Genomic DNA, 27037 nt, shown 5'->3' on the forward strand with positions numbered 1-27037 from the left:
TAACCTTCTCTTCACACAGCTTGACACTCACCCCCCCCCTGCAGCCTAATCCTAACTGACACATGTGGTGCCCAACCCTAACCATCCCTCCCAGCATCCTAACCCTAACCCTCCCACCTTAGTACTTATTAGCACCAAGAGGCGCACGTCACCGGCCTTTGCCTAGGAGCCAGGATGCCGCACCTCCCGCTGACACTGGGCGCAAGGTCTCCTGGTCCACCCCCTGCGCCTAGCAACAGGGTGATGCCGGGCACTTCTATCAAAGGGGACGCTGCGGGTAGATGGCATCCCTGTTGCTTAGGAAATAGGTTACGTGCAGCAGGGCAGCTGCACTTATTTTGCAATTAGGGTTCTGGTTGGTTGGTGGGCATTTATATGCACTTCCAGTGCACTCCCAAATTGCTGGTGATAGTTCTTCCTATGTGTGTGAACCTGTCAGCTCTGTGAACTCCTGAAATGTAGATACCTTGCCTTGTTTTGTTACCCTATTGGAACCAGCTCTCCTAGAATTCAGGTTTTGTGTGAAACTCCACACAGATTCTTGCCTTTGCTTATATTTTTTTATTATCTCTACCTTGTGCATTGTTGCATTTATATTTGATTAAGTTGCTTATTACATCCTGTGCATTGTTGCATTTATGAATCATTTGTGTTACATTCATTCCATCCTGTGCACTGTTGCATTTACAAATCATTTGTGTTATATTTATTCCATCCTGTGAATTGTTGCATTTGCAAGATCATCTGGGTTAAATTTTATCTTTGCATTGTTGCCCTCAGGTGCACTCCTTATATACCCCCCAGTCTGTACCTTAGCATTGTAGTAAGGTTGTGTCTGGTGGACGTCTCACCATACTGCATTTACCCCTGCACAGCCTCCAATAATAACCTTGTCCATACATAAAACCTAGGGGCATCTGATTACGGGCTGGACCTAATTCACCCTGGAAAGGCGGCTGATATAGGAGAAGCCTAGTATTGCAGGAGGCTAAAAGACTTCTGGGTAGTGGGTAATTGCGTGAGCATCACAAGGCACTGCCTATAAACCTACAGAACTGAGTGTAAACATAACAGTATCACTAGCCAAACAAACCAAAGCTCCGTGGGTCATTAGTCTCCGGATGGATCCAGTACAAAATCCGGCCCAGATTCTGGTGGACCAGATCCAGGGTTTGACCCAGAAGCCCTGGGACCTTACTCTTCATGTGGACACTCAGGATGAAAATCGTAGGACCCAGATCATCTTGTCACCTGCTCCGAGGTAACCTCCCAGATAGGTTCTCTGGGGATTGTAAACAGTTTGTGAACTTCTGGGAAAGTTGTAAGCTGTATTTCAGGATCAGGCCTTACTCTTAAGGTTCTGAGACCCAGTGAGTAGGAATCATAATTTCCCTGTTGCAAGGTGACACACAATCTTGGGCTTTGGCCTTTCAGCAGATCACTCCAGTCTGCATTCCCTGGATTCCTTCTTTAAAGCCTTGGGAATACTCTATGATGACCCAGATTGGGAAGCATCTGCTGAGGACCATCTTCATTCCCTTAAGCAAGGGAGAAATTCTGCTGAGGTATATTCTACCGAATTTCGCAGATGGGCCAATGACTGGGGTTGTAATGACCCTGCAATTTGGAGTCGGTTCCGGTTGGGACTAACAGAGCAAATTAAGGATTGTCTCATCCAATATTCTTCCCCGGCCACTTTGGATGCACTTATGGAGTTAGCCATCAATGTAGATAGGTGGATACGGGAACGGAGGATGGAGAAAGAGTTTTCCACACCTTCATCTTATTGGATGGTTCCAAAGGTTTCGGGGAATACTGATTAACCCATGCAAATCGGGTCTTTCCATTTGACACCTCAAGAGAAGGCTAGACGTCGCAGTCTAGGATTATGTCCTTATTGCAGGACCAAGGGGCATCTGGCGAACACTATCTGCGCAAGGCAGAAAACTAGTAAACCCAAGGACCTCAGGGAGAGTTTTCTCGGGTCTCTGTTCCATCTCCCTTAATAATTCTTTATGGTTACCTATTAGGATAACTGGTCCAATTGAAGTAACTGCTTTTGTAGACTCCGGTGCTGCCGGAAATTTTATGGACTTGGAATTTGCTTGTGCCCAATAAATTCCTATGGAGACTCTTTGTCCACCAATTTCCATCTGTGGATTAGATGGCAGTTCTCTTCAAAACAGTAGGGTGAGCACCCGGACTCCAGCCCTCCAGTTTTTTTGTCAGAATGTTTCATTGTGAAGAGTTGTCTTTTTTCCTTGTACATTGTCCCCTAGCTCCTATAGTTCTGGGTCTGCCCTAGCTAAAAGCTCATAACCCAGTATTCAACTGGAGTACAGGAGATCTTGTTTCCTGGGGCACGGAATGTGCAGCCAAATGTCTGACCATGCCGGTCTGCTTGGCACTTCCAGTCCCTGAAGGGCTGCCAACCCAGTACATGTCTTTCATGGATGTTTTTTCCAAACATCAAGCCAAATCTTTGCCTCCACACTGTCCTTATGATTATGCAATCAATCTTATACCTGGAGCTACACTACCTAAAGGCCGCCTCTATGCTCTGTCTTTGCCCGAGATGAAAGCTATGGAGGAATACATCCGGGAGAGTTTAGAAAAAGGCTTTATCAGGCCTTCTAAGTCACCGGTGGGAGCTTGGTTTTTCTTTGTTGAGAAAATGGATGGCTCATTGCGGTCATGCATAGATTACAGGGGATTGAATAAAATAACAATCAAAAAATCATAGCCATTGCCTCTGATCTCCGTCTTGTTTGATCAGCTCAGAAATGCTACAGTCTTCACTAAGATTGATTTGTGAGGAGCATATACTCTTATTCGGATCCGGCAGGGGGAAGACCGCATTCAATACACACTCAGGACACTATGAGTACTTGGTAATCCCTTTTTGACTCTCCAATGCCCCTGCCATTTTCCAGGATATCATAAATGACATTCTTCAGGAATTCTTAGGAAGATTTGTAGTCGTTTATCTAGATGATATATTGATATACTCCGCCTCACTCAAAGAACAATGAGCTCATGTTAAAATGATCCTCACCAAGCTCAGGGAAGTGTGAATTTGAGGTTGAGAAGGTGGCCTTCCTAGAATACATCATCCCCTCCAAGGGGCTTTCTATGGATCCTAAGAAACTTCAGGCAATTGTGGAATGGGTTTGTCCCTCTAATCTAAGCTACTCAACATTTCCTCAGTTTTGCAAATTATTACAGAAGAATTATCGATTCATTTTTTTTTTAATTGTAGCCCCAATTGTGAGTTTAACCAAGAAAGGTGTGGATCCTGCTCATTGGTCACCACAGGTGGTGAAGGCATTTGAGGACCTTAAAAAGCATTTATCTCTGCTCCTATTCTCTGGCATCCCGATCCAGATCTGCCCTTCATTGTAGAAGTGGATGCCTCCGAAGTAGGTGTTGGAGATATTCTTTCATAAGAAGATCCAGTCAGTCATAAACTCCACCCCTGTGCCTTTTTCTCTCTGAAATTTTCCTCTGCTGAAGTAAATTATGATGTAGGAAATCGAGAGCTCTTAGCAGTCAAACATGCTTTGGAGGAATGGTGGCACTGGCTGGAGGGGGCAAGGCATACACTAACTGTATTCACCGACAACAAAAATGTAGTTTATCTTGAATGTGCAAAAAGATTGAACTCTCGGCAAGCCAGATGGGTGTTGTTCTTTGCTAGGATCAATTTTGTAATTACCTATACCTAATTACCTATAGGCCCGGCTCCAAAAACATCAAATCTGACGCTTTATCCTGGAGTTTTTTGTCTAACAATGAAGTCTCTAAGCTTCTGGAGCTGAATTTAACCCCAGGGTGCATTTTTGCTGGTCTCACCATGAATCTTGCCTCTCAAGTCTAGTCAGCACAGACGCAGGCCCCATCTGAGACTCCTTTCAGGACTCCTGTTCATTCCAGAGAAACTCAGATCAGCTGTATTATCTGAGTTCCATTTCAACAAGACCTCAGGACATCCAGGGGTTAATAAGACTTTACACCTTTTCTCTGCTCAGTATGGTTGCAAACTATCAAGACAGACTTTCATGAATTTGTTAGGGCCTGTCTTGTCTGTGTCAAAAACATGTCTCCTCGTGTTCTTCCTTCTGGACAATTGCTTCCTCTGTCTGTACCCTCCAAGCCATGGACTAATTTGTCAATGGATTTTATTGTGGACCTGCCAAGATCTCCAAATGCTCGGTCATCTGGGTAGTAGTTGACCGTTTCAGTAAAATGGCTCATTTCATTCCCCTGTCTAAATTGCATAATGCTAAGGCTCTTGCTTCTTTGTTCATTCAACACATATTTCATATTCATGGCTTACCAAAAGACATCGTCTCGGTTAAAGGCTCTCAATTTGTAGCCTGTTTCTGGAGGTCTTTTTGTGCAGAACTGGGGGTCAATATCAGTCTCTCATGAGGGTTTCATCCACAGTGCAATGGGCAGGCAGAGTGGGTTAATCAATCATTGGAGCAATATCTACAGTGTTACATTTATAAATACCAGGATGATTGGGTTGACCATCTACCCTTTGCAGAATTTGTGTATAATAATTCTGAACATTCTTCAACTTCCATGTCTCCTTTCTTTTGTGTTTCCGGTCTTCATCCTAAATTTAATACTTTCACTCCAACACAACTGTCTACTTCTTGTTTTTCTCCCGTGTCTCACCTCAGGAGGAGTTGGAGGGAAATACATCAAGCCTTGGAGGATGCTGCAGCCTGGTCTAAGAGATTTGCTGACAGGTTGCGGAAACCTTGCTTTTTCAAAGTAGGAGACATGGCGTGGTTATCTGCCTGGAACATCATTCTCCACCAGACATCTCAGAAATTGGGTCCCTGTTACATTGGACCATTTCAAATCATCCAGAAAATCAATCCTGTTGCTTTCTGTCTTCAATTACCCAGAACTTTGAGAATCAATAATACCTTCCATTGTTCTTTGTTTAAACTGGCATTTGCTTCTAAAAAATGTAAAGAAAGAGGTTTCAGGAGACCTTCTCCAGTCATGATTACATCAAGAGTTTGTTGTAGAGAGAATCCTGGACTCCAAGTTTGTGTGGGGCCATGTACATTATTTAGTTAATTGGAAAGGCTACGGTCCTAAGGAGAGAGCATGGGTGCCTGAGAAGTTCCTCTATGCTCCTGAATTAAAGAAAGTATTCTTCAAGAAATATCCCCAGAAACCTGGATCTAGGTTTTTTTTAACCCTTCTTCAAGGAGGGGAACTGTTAGCGTCGGGAGGCACCTGTCTCGGCCGTTGCCTAGGAGCCGGGACACTGCACCTCCTGCTGACCCCCGCCCGGCACCGAGCAACAGGTGGACACCAGGCGCAAGGTCTCCTGGTCCTCGTCCGGCACCTAGCAACAGGCTGAAACCAGGAGCTGGGAGCCACTGGACTCCTGGCAATGGGGACGCCGCAGGCAGATGGCGTTCCCCATTGCTTAGGAAATAGGTTATGTGCAGCAGGGTACATAAAACCTGGGGGGCATCTGAGTACAGGGTGGACCTAATTCACCCTGGAAAGGTGGCTGCTATAGGAGAAGCCTAGCTTGCAGGAGGCTAACAGACTGCTGGGCAGTGGGTAATTGCACGAGCATCACAAGGCACCGCCTATAAACCTACAGAACAGAGTGTTAAAATAAGATTTTACTCACCGGTAAATCTATTTCTCGTAGTCCGTAGTGGATTCTGGGACTCCGTAAGGACCATGGGGAATAGCGGCTCCGCAGGAGACTGGGCACAGCTAAAGAAAGCTTTAGGACTACCTGGTGTGCACTGGCTCCTCCCACTATGACCCTCCTCCAGACCTCAGTTAGGATACTGTGCCCGGAAGAGCTGACACAATAAGGAAGGATTTTGAATCCCGGGTAAGACTCATACCAGCCACACCAATCACACCGTATAACTCGTGATACTATACCCAGTTAACAGTATGAAATATAACTGAGCCTCTCAACAGATGGCTCAACAATAACCCTTTAGTTAGGCAATAACTATAAACAAGTATTGCAGACAATCCGCACTTGGGATGGGCGCCCAGCATCCACTACGGACTACGAGAAATAGATTTACCGGTGAGTAAAATCTTATTTTCTCTGACGTCCTAAGTGGATGCTGGGACTCCATAAGGACCATGGGGATTATACCAAAGCTCCCAAACGGGCGGGAGAGTGCGGATGACTCTGCAGCACCGAATGAGCAAACTCTAGGTCCTCCTAAGCCAGGGTATCAAACTTGTAGACTCTTGCAAAAATGTTTGAACCCGACCAAGTAACAGCTCGGCAAAGTTGTAAAGCCGAGACCCCTCGGGCAGCCGCCCAAGAAGAGCCCACTTTCCTCGTGGAATGGGCTTTTACAGATTTAGGGTGCGGCAGTCCAGCCGCAGAATGTGCAAGTTGAATCGTGCTACAGATCCAGCGAGCAATAATCTGATTAGAAGCAGGAGCACCCAGCTTGTTGGGTGCATACAGGATAAATAGCGAGTCAGTTTTCCTGACTCCAGCCGTCCTGGAAACATATACTTTTCAGGGCCCTGACAACGTCCAGTAACTTGGAATCCTCCAAGTCCCAAGTAGCCGCAGGCACCACAATAGGTTTGTTCACATGAAAAACTGATACCACCTTAGGAAGGAATTGGGAACGAGTCCTCAATTCCGCCTTATCCATATAAAATACAGATAAGGGCTTTTTTATGACAAAGCCGCCAATTCTGATACACGCCTGGCCGACACCAAGGCCCACAGCATGACCACTTTCCACGTGAGGTATTGTAGCTCCACGGATTTAAGTGGCTCAACCCAATGCGACTTCAGGAAATCCAACACCACGTTGAGATCCCACGGTGCCACTGGAGGCACAAACGGGAGCTGACTATGCAGCACTCCCTTAACAAAAGTCTGAACTTCAGGCAGTGAAGCCAGTTCTATTTTGGAAGAAAATCGATAGAGCCGAAATCTGGACCTTAATGGAACCCAATTTTAGGCCCATTGTCACCTCTGACTGTAGGAAGTGCAGAAATCGACCTAGCTGAAATTCCTCCTTTGGGGCCTTCCTGGCCTCACAGCACGCAACATATTTCAGCCATAAGCGGTGATAATGGTTTGCGTTCACTTCTTTCCTAGCTTTAAATAGCGTAGGGATAACTTCCTCCGGAATGCCCTTTTCTTTCAGGATCCGGCGTTCAACCGACATGCCGTCAAACGCAGCCGCGGTACGTCTTGGAACAGACAGGCCCCCTGCTGCAGCAGGTCCTGTCTGAGCGGCAGAGGCCATGGGTCCTCAGAGATCATTTCTTGGAGTTCTGGGTACCAAGCTCTTCTTGGCCAACCCGGAACAATGAGTAGTTCTTACTCCTCTCCTTCTTATTATTCTCATTACCCTGGGTAAGAGAGGCCGAGAAGGGAACACATACACCGACTGGTACACCCACGGTGTTACCAGAGCGTCCACAGCTATCGCCTGAGGGTCCCTTGACCTGGCGCAATATCTTTGTAGCTTTTTGTTGAGGCAGGACGCCATCATGTCCACCTGTGGCCTTTCCCAACGGTGTACAATCATTTGGAAGACTTCTGGATGAAGTCCCCACTCTCCCGGGTGGAGGTCGTGTCTTCTGAGAAAGTCTGCTTCTCAGTTGTCCACTCCGGGAATGAACACTGCTGACAGTGCTAACACATGATTTTCCGCCCATCGGAGAATTCTTGTGGCTTCTGCCATCGCCATCCTGCTTCTTGTGCCGCCCTGTCGGTTTACATGAGCGACCGCCGTGATGTTGTCTGACTGGATCAGCACCGGCCGGTGTTGAAGCAGGGGGTCTAGCCTGACTTAGGGCATTGTAAATGGCCCTTAGTTCCAGAATATTTATGTGTAGGGAAGTCTCATGACTTTTCCATAGCCTTGGAAGTTTCTTCCCTGTGTAACTGCCCCCCAGCCTCGAAGGCTGGCATCCGTGGTCACCAGGACCCAGTCCTGTATGCCGAATCTGCGGCCCCCTAGAAGATGAGCACTCTGCAGCCACCACAACAGCGACACCCTGGTCCTTGGAGACAGGGCTATCCGCCGATGCATCTGAAGATGCGACCCAGGACCACTTGTCCAACAGATCCCACTGGAAGATCCTTGCATGGGACCTGGCGAATGGAATTTCTTCTTAAGAAGCTACCATCTTTCCCAGGGCTCGGGTGCATTGATGCACCGACACCTGTATTTGTATTAGGAGGTCTCTGTCTAGAGACAACAACTCCTTGGACTTCTCCTCCGGGAGAAACCCTTTTTATCCTGTTCTGTGTCCAGAACCATACCCAGGAACAGTAGACGCGTCGTAGGAACCAGCTGCGACTTTGGAATATTCAGAATCCAGCCGTGCTGTTGTAGCACTTCCCGAGATAGTGCTACTCCGACGAACAACTGCTCCCTGGACCTCGCCTTTATAAGGAGATCGTCCAAGTATGGGATAATTATTTCGGCCATTACCTTGGTAAATACCTCGGTGCTGGGGACAGACCAACGGCAACGTCTGGAATTGGTAATGACAATCCTGTACCACAATTTTGAAGTACTCCTGGTGAAGAGGGTAAATAGGGACATGCAGGTAAGCATCCTTGATGTCCAGTGATACCATGAAATTCTCCAGGCTTGCAATAATCGCCCTGAGCGATTCCATTTTGAACTTGAACCTTCGTATATAAGTGTTCAAGGATTTCAATTCTAGAATGGGTCTCCCCGAACCGTCTGGTTTCGGTACCACAACATTTTGGAATAGTAACCCCGGCCTTGTTGAAGGAGGGGTACCTTGATTTCACCTGCTGGAAGTACAGCTTGTGAATTGCCGCCAGTACTACCTTTCTCCGAGGGCAGCAGGCAAGGCTGATGTGAGGTAACGGCGAGGGGGAGTCGCCTCGAACTCCAGCCTGTATCCCTGTGATACTACTTGCAGAACCTAGGGATCCACCTGTGGGCATGCCCACTGGTCCCTTAAGTTCCGGAGACGCGCCCCCACCGCACCTGTCTCCACCTGTGGAGCCCCAGCGTCATGCGGTGGACTCAGAGGAAGCGGGGGAAGATTTTTGATCCTGGGAACTGGCTGTCTGGTGCAGCTTTTTCCTTCTTCCCTTGTCTCTGTGCAGAAAGGAAGCGCCTTTGACCCGCTTGCTTTTCTGAAGCCGAAAGGACTGTACCTGAAAATACGGTGCTTTCTTAGGCTGTGAGGAAACATGAGGTAAAAAAATTTCTTCCCAGCTGTTGCTGTGGATACGAGGTCCCAGAGACCATCCCCAAACAATTCCTCACCCTTATAAGGCAGAATCTCCATGTGCCTTTTAAAGGCAGCATCACTTGTCCACTGCCGGGTTTCTAATACCCTCCTGGCAGAATGGACATTGCATTAATTCTGGATGCCAGCCGGCAAATATCCCTCTGTGCATCCTTCATATATAAGACTACGTCTTTAATATGCTCTATGTTAGCAAAATATTATCCCTGCCTAGGGTATTAATATTATCTGACAGGGTATCAGACCACGCTGCAGCAGCACTATTTATGCTGAGGCAATTGCAGGTCTCAGTATAGAACCTGAGTGTGTATATACAGACTTCAGGATAGCCTCCTGCTTTTTATCAGCAGGCTCCTTCAAGGTGGCCGTATCCTAAGACGGCAGTGCCACCTTTTTTGACAAACGTGTGAGCGCCTTATCCACCCTAGGGGATATCTCCCAACGTGACCTATCCTCTGGCGGGAAAGGGTACGCCATCAGTAACTTTTTAGAAATTACCAGTTTCTTATCGGGGGAACCCACGCTTCTTCACACACTTCATTCACTCATCTGATGGGGGAACAAAACACTGGCTGCTTTTTCTCCCCAAACATAAAACCCCTTTTATGTGGTACTTGGGTTCATGTCAGAAATGTGTAACACATTTTTCATTGCCGAGATCATGTAACGGATGTTCCTAGTGGATTGTGTATATATCTCAACCTCGTCGACACTGGAGTCAGACTCCGTGTCGACATCTGTGTCTGCCATCTGAGGTAATGGGCGTTTTTTGAGCCCCTGATGGCCTTTGAGACGCCTGGGCAGGCGCGGGCTGAGAAGCCGGCTGTCCCACAGCTGTTACGTCATCCAGCCTTTTATGTAAGGAGTTGACATTGTCGGTTAATACCTTCCACCTATCCATCCACTCTGGTGTCAGCCCCACAGGGGGCGACATCCCATTTATCGGCCTCTGCTCCGCCTCCACTTAACCTTCCTCATCCAACATGTCGACACAGCCGTACCGACACCGCACACACACAGGGAATGCTCTGACTGAGGACAGGACCCCACAAAGTCCTTTGGGGAGACAGAGAGAGAGTATGCCAGCACACACCAGAGCGCTATATAATGCAGGGATTAACACTATAACTGAGTGATTTTTTCCCCCAATAGCTGCTTGTATACATACATTGCGCCTAAATTTAGTGCCCCCTCTCTCTTTTTAACCCTTTAAGCCTGAAAACTACAGGGGAGAGCCTGGGGAGTTGTCTTCCAGCTGCACTGTGAAGAAAAAATGGCGTCAGTGTGCTGAGGGAGATAGCCCCGCCCCTTTTTCGGCTGACTTTTCTCCCGCTTTTTTATGGATTCTGGCAGGGGTAATTTATCACATATATAGCCCTGGGACTATATATTGTGATGATTTGCCAGCCAAGGTGTCTTATATTGCCCTCAGGGCGCCCCCCCCCCCAGCGCCCTGCACCCATCAGTGACCGGAGTGTGAGGTGTGCATGAGGAGCAATGGCGCACAGCTGCAGTGCTGTGCGCTACCTTGTTGAAGACAGAAGTCTTCTGCCTCCGATTTTCCGGAACACTTCTTGCTTCTGGCTCTGTAAGGGGGCCAGCGGCGCGGCTCCGGGAACGAACACCAAGGTCGGGTCCTGCGGTCGATCCCTCTGGAGCTAATGGTGTCCAGTAGCCTAAGAAGCCCAAACTACCACCTGTTAGGTACTGTAGGTTCGCTTCTTCTCCCCTTAGTCCCTCGCTGCAGTGAGTCTGTTGCCAGCAGATCTCACTGTAAAATAAAAAACCTAAATATACTTTCTTTCTAGGAGCTCAGGAGAGCCCCTAGTGTGCATCCAGCTCAGCCGGGCACAAGATTCTAACTGAGGTCTGGAGGAGGGTCATAGTGGGAGGAGCCAGTACACACCAGGTAGTCCTAAAGCTTTCTTTAGTTGTGCCCAGTCTCCTGTGGAGCCGCTATTCCCCATGGTCCTTACGGAGTCCCAGCATCCACTTAGGACGTCAGAGAAAATAACAGTACTTCACCCTAACCCCCCTTTCTTACTGCCTAAACATAACCCTCCACCCCAGCAGTCTAACCCTAACAGTCACCCAGCAGCTTAATCTCCTCGAGCCTGAACTGAACCTGCCCCAGCATACTTGTGATTGGGATGCTGGCAGTCAGCCATTGTGATCCATGTGGGATACGGGCATTTGTCTTCTGACCAGGCAACAGGATTCCGGCTGTCGGCATCCTAACCACCGGTATGCTCACTGGACCCTGTATATCTTATTAGAACTGATTAGTGTACTGTTTATTCAACTATTATAATACCAGTCTGTGATAAATGCTTGCTATCTGAGCTGATGTCCTGGTGCCATCTGAGTATCAGTTGGATATATTGATACTCATTCTTGTTTTTGTTGTTGTGGGTAGTGCTGACAATAATATAAATACACTAGATATTGTTATAGTGTTTCTATACAGAGCAAATAAGTCATACTGGTCCACTCATCTATTCCAAAGTCAAGCATAGTTCCTTATAGTGTATATGTCATCCTAGAATTAATGCATATTTTGTCCTTTTTTACCTAAATTCATTTCTTTATTTCTGTTAAATACTTTCTAAACAGTACAGTGAGAAAAAAAATGTTTTCATGGCTCGAATTTGCTAAATATTAACAAGAATGCTTGGGTATGGACAATGCAATTGCTTTCTGAGTAAACAGCCCCACTCTCCAAGCCACAGCAAGATGATGATTTCTGTTTGCCCTTGCTATTTTATATGAAAATATGTTATAGTTGTTTGTTTGTTTTTTTAAATTACTGCATCAGAGTATAAAGTTCAGCATCTAATATATGTTGATTTAATATTTCACATACTGCATGAGTTTTCATTTTAATAGTTACTGTACTGGACAAATGTTTTACTACAGAATCTGATTTTTGCTGTGAAATTGGATGAGGTATATGTGATAAGAATTTAATACAATGACACAGTCTATCTTTCTAAACATGAAAGCGAGAATGACAATCCTAAACACCAACATAGTTTTTAAAATGTGTATCAGTAAATATCTTTTTTACGCTCCATCTCATTAATCTTGTTCATGAGAGCAAATATGAAGCTGAACATTTCTGACAAAAAGAAAATTAAATTGCCTTTCGTTGCAGGTACAATTGGATTTTTTTATGTCCGAGTTATGTTTGAGGACGTTTGCCAGATAATTTAGATTTTTACTTAATATTCGGATTTTGATATTGTGAATTATTGGTTATAATTAGATATAAAATTATATCAATTTCCACACCAACTCAACACAGTTTTCAGACTGACCATTTCAGATTGTGATGAAATTTGGTATAATAAATAATAAAAATAATAATAACAATAATAATTTCATTTATATAGCGTATTCTCCAATAGTACTCAAGGCGCTTAACAGATACATAGCATAAGATAGTACAGAGACAATGAAGTACAGAAAAGCTTTTCATAAAATACAGAGAGCATGTAGATACTAAAGAGACATTATGGAAATGCTTGAGCAATCAGGAAATTCTTGAGTCTATTTTTGAAGGATTCTATAGTTGGGGCCTCTCGCACTGTGTGGGGAAGTGAGTTCCACAGAGTCGGTGCTGCCATGTTGCCATGGGTGTAAAGAAAACCCCAAAATTGTAGACTATGTTCAATGGTTCTTCTGTTCTCACAGCCTTCTTCTCTTGCACGTCAGTTCCGGTTCCGGTATGAATGGTCGACAATGGTAAGGTCGACACTCATTAGGTCGACCACTATTGGTCGACATTGACGTGGTCAATATGGACTAATGGTCGACACATTAAAATGGTCGACACATGAAATGTCGACACATGAAAGGGTTGGCATGTTTTTTTGTTTTTTTTTTGTGTTGTTTTCTGTGTAAAGTGACGGGCAACCCCAATTAGTGCACCGCGTCCCCTCACATGGTTCGCTTCACTCGCCATGCTTCAGGCAAGGTTACCGTTCCCAATCGTAGTTCACGTGGATCGTAAAGTATGAAAAAGTTCAAAAAAAGAAAAAATTTGAAAAACTCTTCTCGACCTTTTCATGTGTCGACCATTAGTTCATTGTCGACCATCTGACCGGATACCCACAGTTACAGCTCTTTCCTACTCAGTGACTTTTTATACCTGTATTTCCTCCTGTTCATCTCTTCCAAGAGCTGCCCGCCCCCAGTAGTATGCCGATTACTTCTTTGCTTCCTGACATCTCAGCTGTATTGTGTACTGAGAACTGTGGTGCTAATTATTACCTGTGCCCTGTTTTAGTTTTCTGTAATGTTAAGTTCTGTATACGCTGTATTGTTGTAATGTGTGTTGTATGTACAGCGCACTTGTGGTGCCTTTATAAATAAATTGTAATAATAAATAATATGCCTTTAAAGCTGCAATTTTTTTTTTTAAACTGTGCTATAAACTTTTTTTTAAAACTGTATTTGCAACTCACCTAATTGAGCTAGATAGTTAGGCAAGGTATCATTTAAATCTCTTTTTATGGTCTTTCATATGATCTGTAACACAGCAGTATGTTTCCATAAAAAATTTAATTTTCAAAAATAATTTTGATTTTCTCAAAAAGCCAATATTTAAATTTTTTTAACAAAATCTCAAAAATTGCTAATTTTTGAGATATAGAGATTGCTCACTTATGGTGGACCTGCCAAAGATTGAAAAGGCTGTGATCTAGGATCAAATAAATGCTGTTTTAAATATATCAGTGATTTCTTAAGGAGACTCTTCGTCACTGAGTACTGGAGAACAGTGGCAAGCCCCAGCAACAACAAATAACATTTGTTTACCAATCCACCAAAAAGAGTCAATAAATGACCTATAATATGTTGCCTTTTTAGCCCTATGTTTGTGTGTGTTTTGAGCAGACTCCGTCTATTGTATGACCTTAGCTAACATTCCATCTATTTCTTCCAACCTGTTTCCCATCATCTCACATTCTTCAACCACTCCTTTCTGTTTATGATGACATCTCTAAACAGCTTTTGCTAGATTGTGTAACTGGATCAATAATACTCAAAGCAAATGGGGCATATCTTCTGTGTTGGAAGAATTCCTGAAAAGCCAAATCACTATTGTATTTGGACCCCCTGAAGCTAATCATTGGTAACCTACTTATGTGGGTGTGGATTTTACTTTACTTTCAAACCCTGCTCTTTCTGAACTTTAGTTCTCGGCCTGCTTCTTTTCCCCTCCTTACATAATATAACCTTGCCCTCACTAACGTACGGTAACCCTCTTCAACAAGATATGAACACTTGTTTCCACAAATACTGTAATATCAAGCTATGAACATTCTAATTATCCAGTTGGCCACAGATTCTTCTATCCTACCCGCTTCAAACCTGAGAATGTCCCGGATGAGTAGTAGATGACAACTAAATACAATTAGATACTCATACCCATAATCAAATGCACTTTGAAAATCTAGATGAGAAACATTATTATTAATATAGAATTAGTTGGTCAAATCTAAAAGAAACATTCTAGTTGTTGGGAATAACAGAACATTGGGAAAAGAACAATATTTTAATATATAGAAGAAACAAAAATGAAGCACATCAAAGGCACAAAAATAAGATGAAAAAGCTATTGTGCTATTTTTTCAACGACATGATTTGAAGACTAAAATAAATACCTTGTGTTTGCTTTAGGGGCAAACAGAATGCTGACTCTGTATTGATGGAGTGGCGCAGAACAGATGCACTAAGCCGATGCATGGTCTGTTCCTGGTCTGAAAATTTAACAAAAAAAAAAAAAGATGGAATATTTTTATATACTTCAATGTCAAATTCATGGAAATAAATTCACTGATGGTTGAAATGTGATCAAAGGCCTTTTCTAATGAAAGTACTTCACGGATGAATGTTCTTCAAAGTACAATCTCAAATACGAGGTGACAGCATCTCCCTTCCCTTTCTTTTCTCTTTGCATTTTTAATCATGTTGCTTGTCATGCTTGCAATAATTTCAGGTTTTAACCTGGAAATTCTACTAACCATCCTTATTACAAAAATAATCAAAAAGCATGAAAAGTATTAAATACACTAAAATAGTAGAATCTAAAAAGCAGAACGTTCACATACTGTATGTTAAAAATCGCAAACTGCAAACAGTTTTTACTATCACATTTTACATTCCATGTTCTCATTCATTTACCTTGTATACTGTATTAGTAAGCACATTATGGGCCTGACACAGAGTCTCATGCATTATACTAATGCCAATTATCTTAATACTGAGATGCCCACTTGCAGCATCTTGCAACTCCATCTAGATCATCTTTAGATGTACCAACAGATGCACCATCGAAACTTGCACCAGTCCTATGGCATGAACAGTTTCTCTATCTGGATATGGCCTCCTATGTAATTGCTGTGCGTCAGAGCGGCTCCTTTGCGTCCCCCTGTTACACCCCCAGGAACACCCACTGAAAATTCCCAGACCCTGCTTCCAAACCTGTTCTGAATCTCCATGCAGTAACAATCGGGACACATACTGCGTGACTCCAATGCATGTGCAGAGGAAAAACCCAGGCATGCCCAGACCGTGCAGCCGCTGCGACCCGGAGAGCGACGGGTAGCTCCCTGTCAGCGCGCAGGAGCTGTGCTGGTAGGGAGCTATTCTTCAGGCACAAAAGCATCGCCGCCATGCGATGCATTTGTACCTGTGCGGCGGAGGAGGGGGTCAGAGCCAGACATGCGGGGCAGACTAGTCCTGCGCTGGGCATCCCTCCACATGTCTTTGAAGGTGACCATAGATGTGCTAAATTTAGTACATCTACGATCAAGTCTGAATTACCCTCAGTGTCCGCATGCTATTGTATTTTGGCCTTAATATGCTTTTCTATTTTAGCAATGTAAAAAACATTATATGTATATATCAGATAGAACAGAGCAGAGTAAATACTTTTATCAGGAAGCACCCACCCTCACCTTAATATGTTCATATTAACAACTCTTTTTTCTATATAATAAGGGAAAAATTTAAGTAGAAGAACATGGCCATAATACAATATTGTTTTATGCCGCGGTTATTGCATTATAGTAAAGCAAGATGCATCATGGTCGAGATAGTAACATTCCTTTCCCCAATGGTATTCAGGGAGCAGACAGCTAAGTCTATAGATTTTGACAGTTACTGTGGGTTACAGCCTGTCAGATAAGTATTGCTGTTACTAGTGCATAATCAAAAGGGTGAAGGTCGTGGAAGAATAACAATTGTAATTGTAAATACCATTTCCAAAAAATGATTAATGACACATTAAGCAAAAGATTACTGTCATTATACTAAATGTCATTTGAGTCTTTACGTTTATATTCGGAAGTCTGCAATAATGTATAAGTGAGAAGATAGTGCTTCCAGATATAGCAGATGTTTGTGGTGTCTGATTGTGACGCCTCTGAGGTGGACTGCGAAGCTCGGTAGTCAGCTACATTTATATACAGAGGCCAACAGAGAAGAAGACATTTGGTAAGTGAGGTAGATAACAATATTACATACAAATGGGCTGAAATATAGTTGGGTAGAATACATATCATACTGTCAATGTAAACTACGGCACTTAATAAAGCTGAAATAATGGGCATATAGAAGTGCAGATGTCGCAAGATGCGTGTGGGTCTTTTTGCTAGGCATGCATCACATACCACATACACAAGTGATTTTAACCACTGATACCCCTTTCACACAGTGCCATCAATATCCGGGGTTATTTTATTTGAATGCACAGCACACAGGTGAAATAACCCGGGTCAAGAGAACCGGCATTTCAACCCAGGTATCGAGCAGGGTTGAACATGGGTTCAACCAGGCTTGCGATGCAGTGTGAATGGAAAAGCTGGGTCCATGCACCGGGTCAGTTCACACCATACAAAAAGCCGGTGCTTGGAGATAATCTCATCTTCAAGAGCGGTTTGGGTAGCAAACATGTGTGACTAATTCTCTGAATTTCTATTACCAGATAGGTTCAGGTATGGTTACAGGTAATTTTTAGTGTGCTGAAGGAAATTTAGGGGTGGGGATTTGCAACCTCCCCCCTTTTCTGTCTGTTTGTCTATGACCCCTCCCCCTTTCTAGCACCTGATATATAATTATCTCCAGGAATGACCGAACAAATGCCATTGTTTGTCTGCTTGTGTGTGAGAGGCATTGAATGGGATCAGTATTTGGAAGGCATGCTGTTCCTTGTAGTGCTAATGGGAGATCCTGGGGGTGACTCCCGGGTAAGTTAGCTCTCTGTCTGGTTGTGTTTTAGTAATAGCCTTTATCATGAGGCCTACTGTAGACAAATTACATGGCCCTATGTGAGCACTGCTATTATATAGTGTTAGGACTGCTGATATAAGAGAAGCCGTGAAGTGGCTCAGCAGGTTAAACATGCGTTTGCAAACATATTATTATCCTTTATTTATATGGCGCCACAAGGGTTCTGCAGCGCCCAATTACAGAGTACATATGCACATAATCAAAACAGGAAGACAGTGACTTACAGTTGAAGACAATATAGGACAAGTACAGGGTAACTAAGCATAACTAAACTAGTAAACGGCATAGAGATAAATTCCAAGGTGGCCACAAAACTGCGGGATTTGGGCAGTTAAGGATTATTAAAGTAAGAAAAGGATAAGCACATGAGGGAAGAGGGCCCTACTCGTGAGAGCTTACATTCTAAGGGGAGGGGTGGACAGACAGGGGTGACACAGATGGGGTACATAGAGAGCGTGGAACAGAGGGTTAGGATGAGATTTGGCTGGGTTTGGTAAAGAAGTGGGTCTTAAGAGCCCGTTTGAAGTTTTGTAGAGAGGTGGAGAGTCTGAGGGGGAGAGGTAGGGAATTCCAGAGAAAGGGAGCATATGTGACTAATACTCTGAATTTCTATTACCAGATAGGTTCAGGTATGGTTACAGGTAATTTTTAGGGGTGGGGATTTGCAACCCCCCCTTTTCTGTCTGTTGTTTGTCTGTGACCCCTCCCCCTTTCTAACACCTGATATATAATTATCTCCAGGAATGACCGAGCAACTGCCATTGTTTGTCAGCATCAATAGTGAAGTCACCAACACAGCAATAAGCTGGGTCGGGCTGCCAGTCTGTAAGGGGTATCAAAATCCCTGGTACGACCTGGCATAGCAATGTGAAAGGGGTTTTACTTTACTAGCAAAATATGCCTTTGCCTCTGTTGGTAAATCTCAAAAAAGATCAAAAACGTCTCTAATACTTTATATCAGGTACAACTCTCCATCTTATCAAGGAAAAAATATATAATACATACATACATACATACATACATATATGAGCAACAACAAAACAAAGACACCTATGAAATCTGCATAGGATGGTTTTATGGGTATGCACACAGGGCCTGATTTCCAGATGTGTGGCTGTGGTAATATGCAATTGCTAGTTTCAGTCTTCCACCTGAGTACCAGCATGTGCCGAAATGTGCAAGCCCTGACACACCCACTTTCAATGATCATGGATGATGTAAATCCACAGGTGGTTGTAAATACACCACTGTCAGCACATTGCTCTCACCATCAACACTTTCACCAGCCTGTGGCTAGCGCAGTGTTTCCTTCTTAACTCTGCAAAACAGTATTGTGTCTGAGAACTTAAGACAAATATGCAAAGGTGCACTGCACTCAGCTATTGTGATAATGCGTGCAGTAGATTTTCAGTAATGGTTCATTGATATGAATTATAAAGGACTTTTATTATTATTAGTATTAATAATAATACTAATAATACTACTACTAATAATAATAATAATAATAATAATAATAAAGTGACTTTACAGTCAGCCTGAATAAGAAACAGTCTTTGCTTGCACAATCCATCAGTTTGTCAGAGTGGCAATGGTAATGACACAGTATCCTTTAATATATAGGTCAATTAACCATTAGTGCAAATCTACTGCACACATTATAACAATAGCTAAGCACAGTGCACTGTTCACTGTGGGGTCATTACGATCAGGCACTCAGACATGCGGGGGGACGCCCAGCACAGGGCTAGTCTGCCCCGCATGTCAGTGCCGCACCCCCCCCCCTTGCAAAAATGCAAAAGTATCGCACAGCGGTGATGCTTTTGCATCTCAGGAGAACCTCTTCGCTGCCACGGGTCACAGCGGCTGCGTGTGGCGTCACGCAGCTGCCACGGCCTGCCCCCCAACGGTCTGGCCATGCCTGCGTTGGCCGGACCGCACCCCCTAAACGGCGGCTTAATGCCGCCGTCCAGCCCCCTCCCGCCCAGCGACCGCCTCTGCCTCAGTTCCGCAGTTCTGACCCGATCGCTGCACTGCGATAAACTGCAGCGATCGGGTCGGAATGACCCCCACTGTTCTATATTTGTCATAAGTTTATCATTTCTTGCATTAGTCACAGTTGCTCAGTGCGCAGGTGAAGAACTCATTACCTAATATACTGTGTCTGAGAATGTGGCTGCATTAATTGTGTTCATTGTAAGCCACATCACAGTCACCACCCAGGAACACCCAGGGTTTTGCCCTGTGTTGCAAGTCGAAAACATTTCTTACAGGTACTGTTTGCGCATTCCAAAGGCGCGTGCGCCAAAAAGTGGGTGTGGCCAAATGCCACATGGGTGTGGCCAAATGCCACATGGGGTGTGGCCAATGAAAATGGGGGCATGATACACATATGGGGGGAGTGGCAGATACACATATGACCCCAATAGTGCCAGATACACGTTGCCCCACAGTGCCAGATATACATTGCCCCACAGTGCCAGATACATTTTGCCTCACTGTGCCAGATACACAAATGTCCCTGGAGTGCCAGATATACATTGCCTCCCATTTCCAGATACACAAATGCCCTCACTGTGTCAGATATGCTCCCAGTGCCAGATATGCCCCCAATGCCAGATACACATGTCCCCCCCAGAGCCAGATATGCCCCCAGTACCAGATACACATGTCCCCCCAGTTCCAGATATGCCCCCAGTGCCAGATACACATGTATACCCAGTGCCAGATATGCCCTCAGTGCCAGATACACATGTCCCCCAAGTGCCAGATATGCCCCCAGTGCCATTTACACATGTCCTCGCAGTGCCAGATATGCCCCCAGTGCCAGGTACACATGTCCCCCCTTCCCCTGCTGCTCACCGCTGCTGCTGTCCTGTGTGTGAGGGGAGAAGAGCGCAGCATGCGCCTCTCCTGCCCCCCAGTCTCAGGTGGCGGTGCGGGTGTCTACCTTCAATTCAGCGCAGATCCGTGAGCCAATCAAAGCTTGCGGTCCGGCAACCAATCAGGACCGTTGGCCTTGCTGGTCCACGAGCTCTAATTGGCTCACGGACTGGCGCTGAATTGAAAGGAGACACTGAGGGGCAGGAGAGGCGCGCGCTGCGCTCTCTTCCCCTCAAGCAGCAGCGGCAGTGAGCAGCAGCAGAGGGAGGGTGGGAGCGGTGGCCTGTAGGCGGTGGATACGGCATACCCATGGCTAAATTCTTAAGGGTACACCGTACCCACCATACCTGCCCACTTGCACCGCTGGTTTTGCCTTTCCATTCCCAATACTACAGTTGGAAAACCGCATGCACCATAGGGGTTTAAAGACTTTTGACGCATGTGCAGTAGCACATAATTGCTCAACTATTGGTCAATACTGTATATGGCACTGCGTCCACCACTGAATCAGACCCAGGGTGATTATATGCAATTTATGCTGTTAAAACTGACATGGTCCTGTATATGCATAAGACCTAATATGTATACAAATTTCATACAAATTTTCTCACTCCTGTAATTGCTTATGGAATGATTGTATACTCAATTGTGAATACAGTACTGACTCCTTATACTCATCTTCATCCTGCTACCACTAGGTAATATCCAGTGGTAATAACATGGATTATTTTCAAAGTAAATCACCGCTATAGTTAGTGATGAGCGGGTTCGGATCCTCGGGATCCGAACCCGCCCGAACTTCACCTTTTTTTTTCACGGGTCCGAGCGACTCGGATCCTCCCGCCTTGCTCGGTTAACCCGAGCGCGCCCGAACGTCATCATCCCGCTGTCGGATTCTCGCGAGATTCAGATTCTATATAAGGAGCCGCGCGTCGCCGCCATTTTCACACGTGCATTGAGATTGATAGGGAGAGGACGTGGCTGGCGTCCTCTCCGTTATAGTAGAAAAGAGTAAAGAGACTGAGTGACTTAGTTATAATTGTGGGGAGGATTGGGGACGGGGAACAGCTGTTAGGGAGTACAGTGCAGGGTTTTGATTATACCACCAGTGAATTTAATCCTTTGTTTCTCTGCCTGAAAAAAACGCTCCACCATATCTGTGCTCACTCAGTGTGCTGCACTGCTGCATGATGGCCCTCATTCCGAGTTGTTCGCTCGGTATTTTTCATCGCATCGCAGTGAAAATCCGCTTAGTACGCATGCGCAATGTTCGCACTGCGACTGCGCCAAGTAACTTTACTATGAAGATAGTATTTTTACTCACGGCTTTTTCTTCGCTCCGGCGATCGTAATGTGATTGACAGGAAATGGGTGTTACTGGGCGGAAACACGGCGTTTCAGGGGCGTGTGGCTGAAAACGCTACCGTTTCCGGAAAAAACGCAGGAGTGGCCGGGGAAACGGTGGGAGTGCCTGGGCGAACGCTGGGTGTGTTTGTGACGTCAACCAGGAACGACAAGCACTGAAATGATCGCACAGGCAGAGTAAGTCTGGAGCTACTCTGAAACTGCTAAGTAGTTAGTAATCGCAATATTGCGAATACATCGGTCGCAATTTTAAGAAGCTAAGATTCACTCCCAGTAGGCGGCGGCTTAGCGTGTGTAACTCTGCTAAATTCGCCTTGCGACCGATCAACTCGGAATGAGGGCCGATATATCTGTGCTGAGTGCACTGCTCAGTGCTCACACTGCCTAATTGTGGGGACTGGGGAGCAGTTATAGCAGGAGTACAGTGCACAGTTTTGCTGACAGTGACCACCAGTCCAGTATACGTTTGTCTGCCTGAAAAACACTCCTGTGGTGGCTTTTTTTTTCTTCATACTAGTTTAGCAGTCTGCTGACAGTGTCCACCAGGTCCGTTATTATTATACAGTATATTATATTTATTATATCTATTAGCAGTACGGTAGGCCACGGCTGTACCTACCTCTGTGTCGTCAGTGCACTCGTCGTCCATAAGTAATATAATACTATACTATCCATCCATCTACATTGTATACCTGTGGTGGCTTTTTTTTTCTTCATACTAGTTTAGCAGTCTGCTGACAGTGTCCACCAGGTCCGTTATTATTCTTATACAGTATATTATATATATATAAGCAGTACGGTAGGCCACGGCTGTACCTACCTCTGTGTCGTCAGTGCACTCGTCGTCCATAAGTAATATAATACTATACTATAGTATCCATCCATCTACATTGTATACCTGTGGTGGCTTTTTTTTTTCTTCATACTAGTTTAGCAGTCTGCTGACAGTGTCCACCAGGTCCGTTATTATTATTATACAGTATATTATATATATAAGCAGTACGGTAGGCCACGGCTGTACCTACCTCTTTGTCGTCAGTGCACTCGTCGTCCATAAGTAATATAATACTATACTATCCATCCATCTACATTGTATACCTGTGGTGGCTTTTTTTTTCTTCATACTAGTTTAGCAGTCTGCTGACAGTGTCCACCAGGTCCGTTATTATTATTATACAGTATATTATATATATAAGCAGTACGGTAGGCCACGGCTGTACCTACCTCTGTGTCGTCAGTGCACTCGTCGTCCATAAGTAATATAATACTATACTATAGTATCCATCCATCTACATTGTATACCTGTGGTGGCTTTTTTTTTCTTCATACTAGTTTAGCAGTCTGCTGACAGTGTCCACCAGGTCCGTTATTATTATTATACAGTATATTATATATATAAGCAGTACGGTAGGCCACGGCTGTACCTACCTCTTTGTCGTCAGTGCACTCGTCGTCCATAAGTAATATAATACTATAGTATCCATCCATCTACATTGTATACCTGTGGTGGCTTTTTTTTTCTTCATACTAGTTTAGCAGTCTGCTGACAGTGTCCACCAGGTCCGTTATTTTTATTATACAGTATATTATATATATAAGCAGTATGGTAGGCCACGGCTGTACCTACCTCTGTGTCGTCAGTGCACTCGTCGTCCATAAGTAATATAATACTATACTATAGTATCCATCCATCTACATTGTATACCTGTGGTGGCTTTTTTTTTCTACATACTAGTTTAGCAGTCTGCTGACAGTGTCCACCAGGTCCGTTATTATTATTATACAGTATATTATATATATATAAGCAGTACGGTAGGCCACGGCTGTACCTACCTCTGTGTCGTCAGTGCACTCGTCGTCCATAAGTAATATAATACTATACTATCCATCCATCTACATTGTATACCTGTGGTGGCTTTTTTTTTCATCATACTAGTTTAGCAGTCTGCTGACAGTGTCCACCAGGTCCGTTATTATTCTTATACAGTATATTATATATATATAAGCAGTACGGTAGGCCACGGCTGTACCTACCTCTGTGTCGTCAGTGCACTCGTCGTCCATAAGTAATATAATACTATACTATAGTATCCATCCATCTACATTGTATACCTGTGGTGGCTTTTTTTTTTCTTCATACTAGTTTAGCAGTCTGCTGACAGTGTCCACCAGGTCCGTTATTATTATTATACAGTATATTATATATATAAGCAGTACGGTAGGCCACGGCTGTACCTACCTCTTTGTCGTCAGTGCACTCGTCGTCCATAAGTAATATAATACTATACTATCCATCCATCTACATTGTATACCTGTGGTGGCTTTTTTTTTCTTCATACTAGTTTAGCAGTCTGCTGACAGTGTCCACCAGGTCCGTTATTATTATTATACAGTATATTATATATATAAGCAGTACGGTAGGCCACGGCTGTACCTACCTCTGTGTCGTCAGTGCACTCGTCGTCCATAAGTAATATAATACTATACTATAGTATCCATCCATCTACATTGTATACCTGTGGTGGCTTTTTTTTTCTTCATACTAGTTTAGCAGTCTGCTGACAGTGTCCACCAGGTCCGTTATTATTATTATACAGTATATTATATATATAAGCAGTACGGTAGGCCACGGCTGTACCTACCTCTTTGTCGTCAGTGCACTCGTCGTCCATAAGTAATATAATACTATACTATCCATCCATCTACATTGTATACCTGTGGTGGCTTTTTTTTTCTTCATACTAGTTTAGCAGTCTGCTGACAGTGTCCACCAGGTCCGTTATTTTTATTATACAGTATATTATATATATAAGCAGTATGGTAGGCCACGGCTGTACCTACCTCTGTGTCGTCAGTGCACTCGTCGTCCATAAGTAATATAATACTATACTATAGTATCCATCCATCTACATTGTATACCTGTGGTGGCTTTTTTTTTCTACATACTAGTTTAGCAGTCTGCTGACAGTGTCCACCAGGTCCGTTATTATTATTATACAGTATATTATATATATATAAGCAGTACGGTAGGCCACGGCTGTACCTACCTCTGTGTCGTCAGTGCACTCGTCGTCCATAAGTAATATAATACTATACTATCCATCCATCTACATTGTATACCTGTGGTGGCTTTTTTTTTCTTTATACTAGTTTAGCAGTCTGCTGACAGTGTCCACCAGGTCCGTTATTATTCTTATACAGTATATTATATATATAAGCAGTACGGTAGGCCACGGCTGTACCTACCTCTGTGTCGTCAGTGCACTCGTCGTCCATAAGTAATATAATACTATACTATAGTATCCATCCATCTACATTGTATACCTGTGGTGGCTTTTTTTTTCTTCATACTAGTTTAGCAGTCTGCTGACAGTGTCCACCAGGTCCGTTATTATTATTATACAGTATATTATATATATAAGCAGTACGGTTGCCACGGCTGTACCTACCTCATTGTCGTCAGTGCTCTCGTCGTCCATAAGTAATATAATACTATACTATCCATCCATCTACATTGTATACCTGTGGTGGCTTTTTTTTTCTTCATACTAGTTTAGCAGTCTGCTGACAGTGTCCACCTGGTCCGTTATTATTATTATACAGTATATTATATATATAAGCAGTACGGTAGGCCACGGCTGTACCTACCTCTGTGTCGTCAGTGCACTCGTCGTCCATAAGTAATATAATACTATACTATAGTATCCATCCATCTACATTGTATACCTGTGGTGGCTTTTTTTTTCTTCATACTAGTTTAGCAGTCTGCTGACAGTGTCCACCAGGTCCGTTATTATTATTATACAGTATATTATATATATAAGCAGTACGGTAGGCCACGGCTGTACCTACCTCTTTGTCGTCAGTGCACTCGTCGTCCATAAGTAATATAATACTATACTATCCATCCATCTACATTGTATACCTGTGGTGGCTTTTTTTTTCTTCATACTAGTTTAGCAGTCTGCTGACAGTGTCCACCAGGTCCGTTATTTTTATTATACAGTATATTATATATATAAGCAGTACGGTAGGCCACGGCTGTACCTACCTCTGTGTCGTCAGTGCACTCGTCGTCCATAAGTAATATAATACTATACTATAGTATCCATCCATCTACATTGTATACCTGTGGTGGCTTTTTTTTTCTACATACTAGTTTAGCAGTCTGCTGACAGTGTCCACCAGGTCCGTTATTATTATTATACAGTATATTATATATATATAAGCAGTACGGTAGGCCACGGCTGTACCTACCTCTGTGTCGTCAGTGCACTCGTCGTCCATAAGTAATATAATACTATACTATCCATCCATCTACATTGTATACCTGTGGTGGCTTTTTTTTTCTTTATACTAGTTTAGCAGTCTGCTGACAGTGTCCACCAGGTCCGTTATTATTCTTATACAGTATATTATATATATAAGCAGTACGGTAGGCCACGGCTGTACCTACCTCTGTGTCGTCAGTGCACTCGTCGTCCATAAGTAATATAATACTATACTATAGTATCCATCCATCTACATTGTATACCTGTGGTGGCTTTTTTTTTCTTCATACTAGTTTAGCAGTCTGCTGACAGTGTCCACCAGGTCCGTTATTATTATTATACAGTATATTATATATATAAGCAGTACGGTAGGCCACGGCTGTACCTACCTCTTTGTCGTCAGTGCACTCGTCGTCCATAAGTAATATAATACTATACTATCCATCCATCTACATTGTATACCTGTAGGTGGCTTTTTTTTTCTTCATACTAGTTTAGCAGTCTGCTGACAGTGTCCACCAGGTCCGTTATTTTTATTATACAGTATATTATATATATAAGCAGTATGGTAGGCCACGGCTGTACCTACCTCTGTGTCGTCAGTGCACTCGTCGTCCATAAGTAATATAATACTATACTATAGTATCCATCCATCTACATTGTATACCTGTGGTGGCTTTTTTTTTCTTCATACTAGTTTAGCAGTCTGCTGACAGTGTCCACCAGGTCCGTTATTATTATTATACAGTATATTATATATATATAAGCAGTACGGTAGGCCACGGCTGTACCTACCTCTGTGTCGTCAGTGCACTCGTCGTCCATAAGTAATATAATACTATACTATAGTATCCATCTATCTACATTGTATACCTGTGGTGGCTTTTTTCTTCTTCATACTAGTTTAGCAGTCTGCTGACAGTGTCCACAAGGTCCGTTATTAT

The 27037-nt window shown here is 43.9% G+C and overlaps 1 protein-coding gene across 4 annotated transcripts in view; it reads right to left on the reverse strand.

The window, feature by feature from the left end:
* CFAP47 (cilia and flagella associated protein 47) overlaps positions 1-27037 on the reverse strand; it is a 1065013-nt gene that overhangs the window by 169120 nt on the left and 868856 nt on the right. For all 4 annotated transcript variants that reach the window (XM_063953487.1, XM_063953488.1, XM_063953489.1 and 1 more), the window contains one exon: positions 14949-15044. In XM_063953487.1, coding sequence (XP_063809557.1) covers positions 14949-15044 — 96 coding nt within the window. The remainder of the gene's footprint in view (positions 1-14948; positions 15045-27037) is intronic.

Source organism: Pseudophryne corroboree, chromosome 2 (assembly GCF_028390025.1).
Source record: "Pseudophryne corroboree isolate aPseCor3 chromosome 2, aPseCor3.hap2, whole genome shotgun sequence".
NCBI lineage: Eukaryota > Metazoa > Chordata > Amphibia > Anura > Myobatrachidae > Pseudophryne > Pseudophryne corroboree.